Source organism: Peromyscus leucopus, chromosome 1 (genome assembly GCF_004664715.2).
Source record: "Peromyscus leucopus breed LL Stock chromosome 1, UCI_PerLeu_2.1, whole genome shotgun sequence".
Lineage (NCBI taxonomy): Eukaryota > Metazoa > Chordata > Mammalia > Rodentia > Cricetidae > Peromyscus > Peromyscus leucopus.
Genome location: NC_051063.1, coordinates 122,650,493 through 122,663,526, shown reverse-complemented (window position 1 = coordinate 122,663,526; position 13,034 = coordinate 122,650,493). Strand labels below are relative to the sequence as shown.

At 45.4% G+C, this 13,034-nt stretch overlaps 1 protein-coding gene across 2 annotated transcripts in view; it reads right to left on the bottom strand.

The window, feature by feature from the left end:
• The window catches only part of Btbd1 (BTB domain containing 1), a 42,731-nt gene extending 34,857 nt beyond the window's left edge, over positions 1-7,874 (bottom strand). The window contains exon 1 of one of the 2 annotated variants that reach the window (XM_037197810.1): positions 7,387-7,874. In XM_037197810.1, coding sequence (XP_037053705.1) covers positions 7,387-7,805 — 419 coding nt within the window. In that variant the 5' untranslated portion in view covers positions 7,806-7,874. The remainder of the gene's footprint in view (positions 1-7,386) is intronic. The other variant, XM_028873802.2, reaches the window with a different exon arrangement.
• Between the last annotated feature and the right edge of the window lie 5,160 nt (positions 7,875-13,034).

Below are 13,034 nucleotides of genomic sequence, written 5' to 3'. Positions count from 1 at the left end.
TTCTCTATTCTCCCCCCCCCACACACACACACAATGACATTCAGATTTCTAGAAATTCTGCTTTGTTCCTGATTGTTCTTCCCTCCACAACTTTATGTCTTTGTTTTATGGACACAAAAACTTCCACAAGTTTCCAATACACTTAATAGAAATGTTTAGGTTTTCTTCTCTTCCCTCAAGTCTATGCTTCCTTGAAATGCCTACGTTCTGTTTATCTTTGTCTTTGTCATTCACAGTCTGGTTTTCTATGTGTGTCAAGGGGTCAATATCTCTAAATTCAGTAGTTAGCAACTGTTCTAGTTCCAGATAAAAACGTCTTGCAAATGCAAAGACTGGGGTGGGAGTTCCCAGTCTGTGGAAGCTGTTGACCAGCATCTTGCCTTACAGTGGGAAGCCAGCCTTGAGATCAAAGACCCTCAGCCATTCTGAGAGCGTTACCTAGAGGTTCCAAAAGCACAGCAGCAGTTCTATCTGTTGCCAGGCAGTCTGCTCAAGTTTAGAGGAACCGTCAGCTGTCGTCAGTACCTGGTTGAGGAACAGTCTGTAAGGAGGCTTTAAATGAATCTCTATGTCTTAGCGCTACACTTTCTTTCCACCCTCTTCACTACCAACTCCTAGCTGGGGTTCTACCAGAATAGCACCCGGCTACACTGCAGCTCCTCCTGCGACTCTAGGCTCCAGATTCAGGACTCATTTTACCCACACAATTTCTAAGTACATTATCTGTTTTCTACACCCTGGCCATTCCTTTTCTTCTCTGTTCAGTATGTAATAGGCATACTGTCTTTCCTATTATCATTTTAATTGAAGGAAAGATAGGAGATAAAAACACAAATCTCAAGTATATGGTTCTATATCAATCTATGGTGGAGGCTCCAATTTAGGCGGGAGGCATCAAATACCTGTGATTACATTCTAGGTACAAAAAAGAATTGTGTTTTAGATTATTCTGCATATGATCCTTCACATTCAAAGTGTTTTTATTAAATTTCACTTTGATAATGTTTTAGTTTATATCAAGGAACACAATCATTATTACATTAAATAATCATCTGTATCTAAAGCCATAGCTTGCAGACATTGCTCATTATTACACTAATATCCTCTTTATAGGGGCACTTCAACTGGAACATCAGTTTCATTATTGCTCTCAGTACTAGAGTTTACAGATCCCCTAAGCAGTTTGTTTTTAAGTTTAAAAACACCATGAATTATTACTGCTCAAGCATACTTCCTTTTTCTTATCTGTTGCTAAGACAATTACAAATGAATGCTGTGGCTTGTTCACAACATACTTTTTTTTGTACTAGCCAAACTTAGTTCTATTTTAGTTTTTATCCTTGGATTTCTTGTAAGATGCTTTAAATTATTTTGAGACTGCAAGTTAAAGTAAACACTGGATTATAAACAATAAGGGAATTTTTCCACTACAACACTAGACAATGTGTGGGTAAATTTTAGTGATTACACATTAACAGGCAAAAGTTTCTATGTAACATCAACAAGGGGGATAGGGTGGTATTTTCATTTCTAATAGAAAAGTTACTAAAAATCCAAGAATCCTCTTGCTCATGTTTCGTTTATACGTTCTCTGAAATATATTTATTCAGTAGAATTTCTTTTTCTTTAAAGATTTGTAAAATTTTATGTATATGAGGCTAAGTGAGTTTGATACAAGAGCCTACAAAGGCCAGAAGAGTCTCAGATTCCCCGGTACTGGAGTTACAGGGAGCTGTGAGCTGTCAAGTGGGTTCTGGGAACCAAACCCTGTTGTCTACAAGAGCAACAAGTCCTCTTAATCACTGAACTAGCTCTCTAGCCCCCAATTGGTAGAATTTTTATATTAAGGAAACCCAAGAAAGACACAACTAAAACTAAAACCTGACATGATCATGATTCTCTCATTTTAATTATTAGTGTGTGTGCATGACACACATGTGGACTTGGCTCTCCCCTTTAACCTGCACATGCTCGATTCCGACTGTTGGCTTGCACAGCAAGCACCATAGTGCAGGCCAACTCTGTATTGTAAAAAGACAGCAGGAGCTCCCAGACACAATCTTCAAGGCCAAGAACATAGAACGGAGAAACGACTGTACGTCATCCAAGTATATCTGTTTTCTTATCTCCACCCCAAAGATGGTCTCCAAAAGATAAAAATTTAAGGGGTTGGGGATTTAGCTCAGTAGTAGAGCACTTGACTAGCAAGTGCAAGGCCCTGGGTTCGATCCTCTGCTTCCAAAAAAAAAAAAAAAAAAAAAAAAAAAAAAAGATAAAAACTTAAGGTTATATTTATTATAATTTTTAAGAAATTTTGAGCCAGGCAGTGGTGACTCATACCTTTAATCCCAGCACATGTGAGTTCAAAGCCAGCCTGGTCTACTGAGCTAGTTCCAGGACAGCCAGGGATACAGAGAACCCTGTCTTGAAACAAAACAAAAACAAAAAAAACCAAAACAACAACAAAAAAAATCTTCTTTCTTTCTTTCTTTTTTTTGAGACAGGGTCTTATATAGCCAAGTTGCAGGCCTTAACTTTCTGATCCTCAAGCCTCCACCTCCCAAATGTTGGGGTGACAAGTGTGCCACACCTGGCTAATTAAAATAATTATATGCACATGTGGTGGGTGTGTGGAGGCTGACTTCTGGAATACCATCCAGCTCCTGTGAAGGCCAGGGAGCCCCAGGGTCCTCCTGCCTTAGCCTGCCCAGCCTGGGGACTGCAAGTACCCGCCTGCCACATCAGGCGATCTCATGCAGGTTCTGGGAAGCAAATCTACGTTCTCCTGTTTCCAAGGCCAGCACTTGACCATTTCAGTTGTTCCTTCAGCCCTGAATTAAAACAGTTTTGAAAGGATAGAGTGAGACTTGATTTTATATTAGGGAGAAACGGGGTTACAAGACCACATCTGAGGAATTTTGTATCCCAATGATCCATTTTATTCAAAAGCATTCTTTGAAGGACCATATATATCATTAGGCATTGTGATAAATAACAGAGCTACAGAAAGGGTAAGATAGCTTTGTGAGTGTAAATTTATAGTTTGATAATGAAATGTTTAAAAAGTAATACCCACCCACCCCCAAAATAAACAAAAAGCTGAGTGGTGGTGGTGCACACCTTTAATCCCAGCACTCCAGAACAGAGACAAGAGGAGCTCTGTGAGTTTGAGGCCAGGCTGGTCTACAGAGAGCATTCCAAGACAGCCAAAGCTACAGAAAAACCCTGTTTCAAAAACCAAAAAGAAAAAGGAAAGTAATGCCACAAGAACATAAGTGTCAATTAGGCATTAATATACAATAACTAATCACTTAAGAGGCCCACATTAAGTCACGCCTTCCAACATCAATGCTGTTACATAGATGTCTGTTGGTTCACATGATTCCCATTCACTATTCATCAACAAAATGTAGCAGAGCAAATGTCAGCTTGAAGCCTACACTTTAAGAATACTTGGCAGCTTCTACTTTTGTTCAAGAAACCAAGCTTGCTGAAATGACCAGCTGGAAAAGGCACATGGAAAAGAAGATCTCAGACTATTAGAAAATCATCTCAGAATCTGAGTCAAATCCTCCATATGACCCCAGCCTTAGATGCTGTCAGAAATCAATGCATGAAACCTTAAAGATTTGCCAAACAATCACCCAGGAGAGCCCATCAACCCATACAGCTCTGAAAATAATGAAATGGCTGTTTAAAACCACCAGGTGTTGGAGTGGTTTGTTCTAGGGTAACATGTAACCAAAACAGATCGAGAGATTAAATGAGCTAGTGTACAAATCTGCCCGGAGGGGAAGGAAACAGTGATTTAATCAAAAAAGTAAAGCCCCAAATTATGACCTGAAGTATAATAATTACTGTCTTTTAGGTAGAGGCTGTACAGTTAGAAGAGGCCTTGGAAGGCAAACATTAAAATAGGGAAAATGTCACCTATAGTAACTGGATGGGAACACATCACAAAGGCCTTTAATACCTGTAAAGTATTGAACTTCATCCAACAGACAAAAGTCCCTAAATGATTCAGAGAAATCATAGGGTGACATGAGCGCTAGAGGGAAAAATGTCAACAGAGAGAAATCTAAAGACAGTAGTTTGTTAAAGAAACGCAAGCGGGAAGGGGTAGAACACTCTGGCATGGTCCCCAAATGAGAAACGGAAGAGGAGCACCAAAACTACAACACCCTCCCCAGGCCTCCTGAATAAGAGGGCGTTGGCTCTTCCAAGTGTTTTGTGTGCTCCCTCCTCAGGGTTATCAATAGCGTACATCTTATCACATCATCAGGAATGCACTCTCATTTCTCCCAACCCTCAGGACATTTAACAAACACAGCTGACCAGTTCCACAGCTGGCGTTTGTCCACTCTCTCAGGATACCTCCTGCTTCCGTCTCTCCCCCGACAGCTGCCGGTTTCGTGCTCCCTTCCCGCCCACATCTCCACGAGCTTCCAGATCTCCAGGTTCATCCTTGTACTTCTCTTCACGATCCACTTCTTTCCCAGGTTTATTTCATTCGGTTAAGTCAATACCATTCATTCTTAACTTTCTCCGGTTCTACTCTCAAATAGAACCAGAATTTGACCACTTCTCATCACATCCCCTACCTCCCTGGAGGCGCACCATCATCTGAGTAGACTACAGCAAAACCTCTTGATTTATCACTCTGCTCCGTTTCACTACCTGTCTAATCTCCAAATAACAGCCAGGTGAGATTTTAAGATGCAAACAGGATCACAGCACTCCACCTAAATCCTCTACAGCTTTTCTCTCGCACCCCAGATGAGAATTCACAAGTCCTTCCTCTCAGTCTGCCAAGCCTGCCTGCTCTATCTTCACCACTGCCATCTTTTACCTGCTTAAAGCACACTAGTGTACGCTTGTAGTGCTCTAACAGGAGAAAGTTAAGGTCTAAGATGTGCTCTTAGGAGGAAGGGTGCCCTAAGAATTTTAGATCAATAGTTCTCAAATTTAGCCAGTGTAAAAGCCACTTAGGAAAAGTATTGAAAACGCTTTAAGGTTTCACCTCTAGACATGACACCAAAAGGAGAGACCTATAAACTGAACTTCCCGGTGGATCAAGGTACAGGTGACCAAAGAATCATTTTGTTGTATTTCTTTCCCTGGATGTACGTGTAGGCAGGAACACAGCGGCACACACATGGAGGTCAGAGGATAGCTTGCAGGAGGAGGTTCTCTCCTTTATCACGTGGCTCACAGGGATCTAGCTCAGGTCTGCACTGTGCCACCTCTCTGGCCTTACTTAACATTTTAAGAAAGACCTCTAAACTGCGAAATTTAAGCAAGCTGTATCTAGTCCTCCTAGTAACTTCAAAATGCAAATGACCCAGATACTAGGCTTGAGGCTGCACACCTATCCCCATAAATGAAAGTGAATTAAATGCTAGAACTATGAGAACAGAGAGAGAAAAAGGTACCGTCGGCTTTCCAATTCCAGCTCTTGCTTAGCATATTGGTTTGCGTTCTCTCCTATCTCCAGGTACACAGCACTGGTTCCATTCCTTCTCAGGCGTTACTATGGTGCAGGAAACTGAAAATGCTAACACAAACATTCCCCGTAGTCTGACCTGGTTTTCATAAACATCACAGTGCTTGCATTATAGTCCATCAAGTGGACCTAGCATGGTTTATCAAACGATGTATTCCCTTGGCTTGACTTCTTTCCACATTATGAAGAATGCTACTGTAGATATTTTTTCAATGTTTCCTATGTGTGGAAAAGAAATCTAAGGTGTCCAACTTTTTTCAAAGGCTTTTTATGAACATTTTTCGTGAGAAAGTGTTCCTATAGTCATCTTTTAAAATTTTTTGGTGGGCCAGCACTCCGGGGGCTGAAAGCAGGTGGATCTTTAAGAGTCCAAACCCGGAGGATCTGAGGGAAGAGCCTCCCCCCAGCAACAATGGTCTTGAAACAGAAGTAAAGCTAAAATAATTAAAGAAATGTAATCTTTCTGTCTCTCTCTGTGTGTCTCTGTATTTCTCTGTCTCTCTTGGTCTCTGTGTCTCTGTCTTTGTTTCTCTCTCGCTCTCTCTCTTTTCGAGGTAGGGTCTCATTTCACAGCTAAAACTGGTCTGGAACTTGCCATGTAACATGTGGACCCAGGACAATCCTCCTACTTCAGCCTCTGGAGTTTGAGAAGTTCAGGCGCCACCTCCATTGTTAGTAAATGTAATATTAATATTTAAGTAATAATATTTCCCACCAAAGATAAATGTTGTTTGTTTTTGGAAAAAAAAAAAGAGTCCGAAACCCGCTTGGTATACATACTGAGCTCCAAGTCAGTCAAGCCCACATAATAGAACCCTGTCCCAGAAAATAAAAAAACAAAACAAAAAGATTGGTGGGGTTGATGAAAAGGAGAAAGTACTTCACTCTTTTAATTTGCACTTCCTAATTTACTAAAGAGGTTAAAGGTTCTTTAGCTGTAGTTCCTCTTTTCTATTTATCTTGTCCTTTATCCATTCATTAGTGGGACCGTAATATTTATCTCTAGCTGCTATTTCGCTCCGTATGCATCTTCTTGATGAAGCTGGGAGCCTTCCTTTGTGGACGCTTCTGTTCCACTGACCGGCCGGTTTACGTCAGAATTACTCAAGACTCTGCTAGCTTAAAAACACACCACTCGGGCAGCCAAAACCATCCTAGTATAATGAAACACACATGGTCCTCTGGGAGCTGGCTCGGTTATCTCGGGCGAGTTGCTTTTCTGGTCCTCTGTCCCAATTGTAAAATTGGGGTAAACAACACGATATACCTCCCTAACAGGACTGCTGCGATTGAAAACGAATCACGCCAAACTGATACTCCCTTCCATGAAAGAAAACTAAACAGCTATCAATCTCCTACTCTCAAGTCATCAGAAAGCAAACTCTCAACACCAGTAGCGGGGGTTTAGGGTACAGTAAATGTTACCTTGTTTGCCGAAACACGAAGCAGGTCAGCGAGTACCTGTTACGGCTCTTACTCGGGAGTGGGGGGGGGGGGTGTTGACAACAAACCGTGAAGAACCTGAAAACACCAGTCCTCCAAGATCCTTCAGCTACCCGGCCCGTCCTCCAAACAAAAACAAATCTTGCAAGTGGGCCATCAGGACAGCCTGCCCCGTCCTCTGCTCTGCCCACTTGACTCTTGAAGCCCGGGCGACAATCCCGGCACTGGAATGTGACAGCGCCCTTCAACGGCAAAGCGCACACCGCTGGGATGACGACCCTGGCTTTCACCGTCACCACGGGCCGACCTTCCCGAGCATCTCCGGCCAGCCGGGGAGGAGCCGAGGGAGGCCGGGGCGCGCCTGGCCCAAGGTCACCCGGGAGTCGGCGCCCGCCTCCCTCCAGGCCGCCGGCCCCCGGCTCCGCGCGCCCGCCGCTCACCTCAGCAGCGCCAGGAAGGCGGCGGGCTCCACGTCCGGCAGCTCGATCTCGGCCGACGTCGTGGCCATGCCGCCGTTGAACATGGCGTCGAAGACGGCGCTGCCGGCCGCCAGGACGAAGCGGTGGGCGGGGATGCGCTGCGGGCCCCCGGCGGCCGCCGCGCCGCGGCCCTTGCCGAGGACGAAGCGCACATCGCTCAGCAGCTCCGAGTTGAAGAGGAAGGCGAAGCGCTCCTTCAGCGACGCCTTGGTGGCCTGCCAGTTGTAGAGCGGCTCCCGCTGCAGCGGCAGCAGCGGCCCGAGCGCGGACGGCGAGGGCGCGGGCGCGGGCGCGGGCGGCGGCGGAGGGGCCGGAGGACCTAGCTCCGCCTCAGCCCCGGCCGCCGGCTCCCCGGCCGCGGCCGACCCGAGCGAGGCCATCCTCCCGCTGCGCGGCTCCGCTCACTGTGCCAGCAGCTGACACGCCGCCGCCATCGTCGAGCCGCCCCGAGGCCGGCGCCGCCCCCTCCCTGCCTTCCGGGAAAGGCGCTTCCGGCCGCGTGGCCCCGCCCTCCCGCAGGGCGGCGTTGCTGGGGCGGGAGGCGCGCGGCCGCCCGCGGGAGGGCGGGGGAGGAGGAGGAGGAGGAGCCGCGCGGCCGCGGGAGTGCGAGCTCGCCGGCCGCCGCCCACCGCGCCTCCCCGCCGGCGCCCGTCGTCTCAGCGGGGTTCACCCGGCCTCTTCCTCTTGGCTGCCACGCGAGGACGCGGCCCCAGCCCTCTTGGTGGAGGAGCTGGGAGTGGAGGGACCTCGAGGACACGGCACGGGAGTTTGTGGAGGGGAGACGCCCTGATGTGGTCCAGCCGGGATGGTGGCCCTGTCACCTCCCCGATGGCTGCACCACCCTTGGACACCCCACTAGTCGAGCTGAGAGGCCAGGAACCCCACTGATCTCTCCCCGGGTCTGCAGGTTCCTTACCCCTCCGCTCTGTCCAGTCTCCAGTACGCGCCCCGAGGGCAGAGCGAGTTCCTCCTCCATTTCCATGTCTGTGATGGAGGCTCCTGCCCAACCCTCTCCTAGGCCTTCTTTCCAGTTCCTATGCAGAAGAAACCACCCTGTAAGCCTGAACTGCTTGCGCCTATCCCAGCAATTTGGGAGGCCGAGGCAGAAAGATTGCTGCAAGGGAGCCCAAGCTGGGCTGCAAACGAAGACCCTGTCTTAACTCCTCTCCTCTCAAAAACGAATGGGAAAGGCGCTGACGCGTGTGAATCTCCTTTCAGGCAGCGTGGCTATGTGGTTGTCAGTGTGTGGGAGCCTTTCTTGAACCCTGCAGTAATAAGTAGATCCCAAGATAAATGAGCTGTTAGAAGCAGAAAGTAAAACGGACCCAGAGAATGATTCATTACTGGGTGAGAATAGCTGGGGGAAGAAACAACTTCCGGTTTACAAATGTCAAGTAATCCAAGAGTCCTAAACTTGGATTCTGTAGTGGGATTGGGAAACAAATTTAAGCAGACTCTTTGAAAACAAAAGCAAGATACCACAACAACCTTTTTTATTTCTTTAATCTTCATCTTTATGGAGATTAAAAATAATCTGAAAAGGCTCTATTACTAATTTTGAAACTACAAAGAGGGAGGGGCACAGTGTCCAATACCTTTAATTTCAGAACTAGAGAGGCAGAGGTCTCTTGTGAATTCCTGTCTCTACAAAGCAAGTTCTTAGCCAGCCAGGGCTACAGAGTGAGACCCTGTCTCAAAAAACAAACAACAACAAAACATAAAAACCCAACCCACGCTGGGCGGCGGTGGCGCACGCCTTTAATACCAGCACTCGGGAGGCAGAGGCAGGCGGATCTCTGTGAGTTCGAGGCCAGCCTGGGCTACCAAGTGAGTTCCAGGACAGCCACAAAGGAACCCTGTCTGGAGGGGGAAAAAATCCTCCAGGAACCTCCCTTAACCTTAACCTTGACCCAAAGGTCAACTACCTCAGACAGGGGCACCTAGTTCCTGACCAATCCTGACAACCTGTATCCTCTCAGATTCCCCACCCTGCTGACTGTCACTTAAAAATCCCCTTGCTTTTGCACCATTTTTCTCTGCTCTCTGGCCCACACCCTCCTTGGTAGTTTCTCTGAGCCGTTGCTTATGGCTCCATTACTGTTTTTAATTGCAAAAGAAAGTTTCAGAACACTGCATTCCTGCTACAGAAATAAGCAGACATGGGTTCAGCCATGATGCTGTTATGGGTAGCACAGTCGAGATGACCACTCAGACACAGTTTATAGACAAGTAAGTCTTGATTCCATCTGGCTAGGACCACACCCAGGCATTCCTGAACCTAGGTATGGCCCGAGTGTCCAGAACACAGGATTTTTGAAGTGTGGAAGGCAAAAACCACTTACTGGCATCTTTTAGGTGGGTATGGGGCCAGGGTGAAGGGTGGAGAGGTAGAGAGTGGAGGGGGTGCATTTAGGTAAGCAAGCAACTTTACACAAGCTAAGATAAGCAGTTAGCTGGAGGGGGTTCTGTGCAAGCAGGTAATTTAACAGAAGCTAAGATAAGTTGTCCAGGACATCCTGACCATTGTTTCCTAGAATAGAGTTTGGTAAGAGGCAGGCGGATCTCTGTGAGTTTGAGGCCAACCGGGTCTACAAAGTGAGTTCCAGGATAGGTTCCAAAGCTACACAGAGAAACTCTGTCTTGAAAAAAAAAACGAAGAAAGAAAGAGAGAAAGAGGGAGAGAGGGAAGGAGGGAGGGAGGGAGGGAGGAAGGAAAGAAGGAAGGAAGGAAGGAAGGAAGGAAGGAAGGAAGGAAGGAAGGAAGGAAGAGAAAACAAGATGGAGGAACCTTTGTACTGTCTTTCCCTGACACAATATAGCACTTCACTCTGGCTCACTCTCTCACCCTCAACTATACAAATATGAAAAATATATAAAAGAACTGTGTAGGGGCATCGCTAAAGGAAAGATTATCTTAATACGTAATGGAACAGCAAGGAAGACTTTCATTAAGATTGCTGCAAAGGGGCATTGAAAAACCAGACTCAGCTGTGAATTCCGCAAAGCTAGCTGGGGATGTGTGACCAAAAACCAAAGTGAAAGAGTCAACAGACGGGAACTTAAGAGGACACATGAAGGCTGGGCAGATTCTTGCTAGAGTAAGAAGGATGCTCGCTAAGACCGGGCTGGACAGACCAAAGGCAGGACAGGGGCTTCTCCTGAAGCCTAGTTGAAGAGGGCTTCAGAACTTGCCTAAAATGTGACCGATAAGAGCGTATCTGCTTTGTAGAGGAACAGATACAGAGATCTTGAGACTCGAGGGAACACAGTCCTTAGGAGAAAGGAGCACCAGGTCAGCTTCCACTCTTGAGGATGTTTTCTAATTTGTTGTTTGTTTCCCAATCAGAAAGACTTTAGGAAACCTGTTGTGAAGCTGCAAAAGCTGGGGAAAGTCTTGGTGATGGTGAATGGCAGAGAGCTCAAAACCAGGCAGGACATTCCAAGAAAAGAAAACCACCAATATCCATGGTGAATACGGGCGCAAAAATCCCCAGCAGCAGCAACAGACCTAACGAATCGCATTTATCAACATATCCAGAGGAGCATGCTGGGGCTAGAGAGATGGCTGGGGAGTTAAGACTCTTCCTGCTCCCTCGGAAGACCAGTTTGGTTCTCAGCACCCATGTCAGGCCGCTCACAACCTGTAACTCCAGCTCCAGGGCACAGATGCCCTCTTCTCTCCTCTTTGGACACCCACACACATGTGGCATACACATACATATAACAAAAAGAACATAAATTTTGCTTGGTGGTGGTGGTGGCGGCAGCACAGGTGCATACCTTTAATCCCAGAGCTCAGGAGGCAGGTAAATCCCTGAGTTCGAGGCCAGCCTGGTCTACAGAGCGAGTTTCAGAATAGTCAGGCCTGCAAGAGAAACCCTGGCTCAAAAACCATATATATATATATATATATATATATATATATATATATATATATATATGGTTTATACATATTATATTAGGTATATATGTATATATATGTATATGTATATATGTATATGTATATATACATATATATGTATATGTATATATGTATATATATAATTTTTTAAGTATTAGATACCATTATCAAAAGGAATTTATTTTAGGAATGCAAAGTTTATAAAGCCATTAGTATAATACACAACATATAAGTAGAATAAGAGACAAAAGTTATATCATCTCATTATATATATATGTATACACACACACACACACACACACACACACACACACACACATTTTTGAGACTTACTCATAAAGCCCGGAATGGACTTGAACTTGCTGTGTAGTGGAGGGTGACCTTGAACTTCCTACCTGCATCACCACACCCTCACCCCTTTTTTCCTGTAGTTGTGGGGTTGAACTAGGGCCTTATGCATACTAGACAAATACTCTACCAACTGATTTATACCCTCAGTTCCCAATGGTTTTTTTTTAAAGATTTATTATTTTTATGTGCATTGGTGTTTTGCCTGCATGTATGTCTATGTAAAGTGTCAGATCTCCTGTAACTGGAGTTATAAGCAGTTGTGAGCTGTCATGTGGGTGCTGGGAACTGAACCTGGGTCCTCTGTGAGAGCAGCCAGTGCTCTTAACCACTGAGCCATCTTCCCCCCACCAATGTTTTTAATTCTTATAAAATATTATCATTTTATATTATTTATATTATATAATATATTAAATATATTTTAAAATAAAAATTTTGTAGAGACCCACAGAGATTTCCTAGTGAGAACTTACTCAGGATCCAAGAATCTGAGCTTGCTTTACCCAGCAGGGCTGCATAAGGGGGTGATTGGACCACGGGTGTGGTTACCAGGTGTTTGGAAGCGTCTGCACTTGGCTGTGCAGTGTGCTTTGATCTAGCAAGGAGGAGGTCTTTTGTTCTGCCCCTTGGCATTGTTATAAAAAGCCCTTTTAAAGAGGCAGAAGAGGCCGGTGGCTTTTAATCCAGGTCCTCCCAAAGCTATCCTGTTTCTGTCTGTCTCCTCTCTGCTATCTTTCTATCTAAAAGTTTCTTATCCCTCTCGCCTCCTCACTGGAAGCCTTTTAAAAGGTGGGAGCTGGCCTCCCACAAATTTTATATTATATTATAAAATAATATTATGAGATATTATTTTATTATTATAGAAATATTAAACTGGAACAGAAAAGGCAACTTCATTGTGGTGGTTTGAAAGAAAATGGCCCTCAAAGGGAGTGGCACTATTAGGAGGTGTGGCCTTGTTGGAGGAAGTGCGTCACTGTGGTTGCAGACTTTGAGGTCTCTTTTGCTCAAGCTTCCCTCAGTGTGACAGTCAGTTGACTTCCTGTTGCCTGCAAGATGTAGGACTCTCAGCTCCAGCACCATGTCTGCCTGCACACCGCCATGCTCCCCACCATGATGATAACGGACTGAACCTCTAAACTGTAAGCGAACCCCCTCAATTAAATGTTTTCCTTTGTAAGAGTTGTCACGCTCATCGTGTCTCTTCACAGCAATAGAAAACTCTAAGACACTCACTCTGACAAAGGGCGTAAAGAAAATTCTTAGTTAACTTCATATTTAAAAAAACAAATTCTCCCTAAGATCAGGGATAAGACAAGGATGTCATCTGCTTTTACCACATGATTACAAGATTGTACTA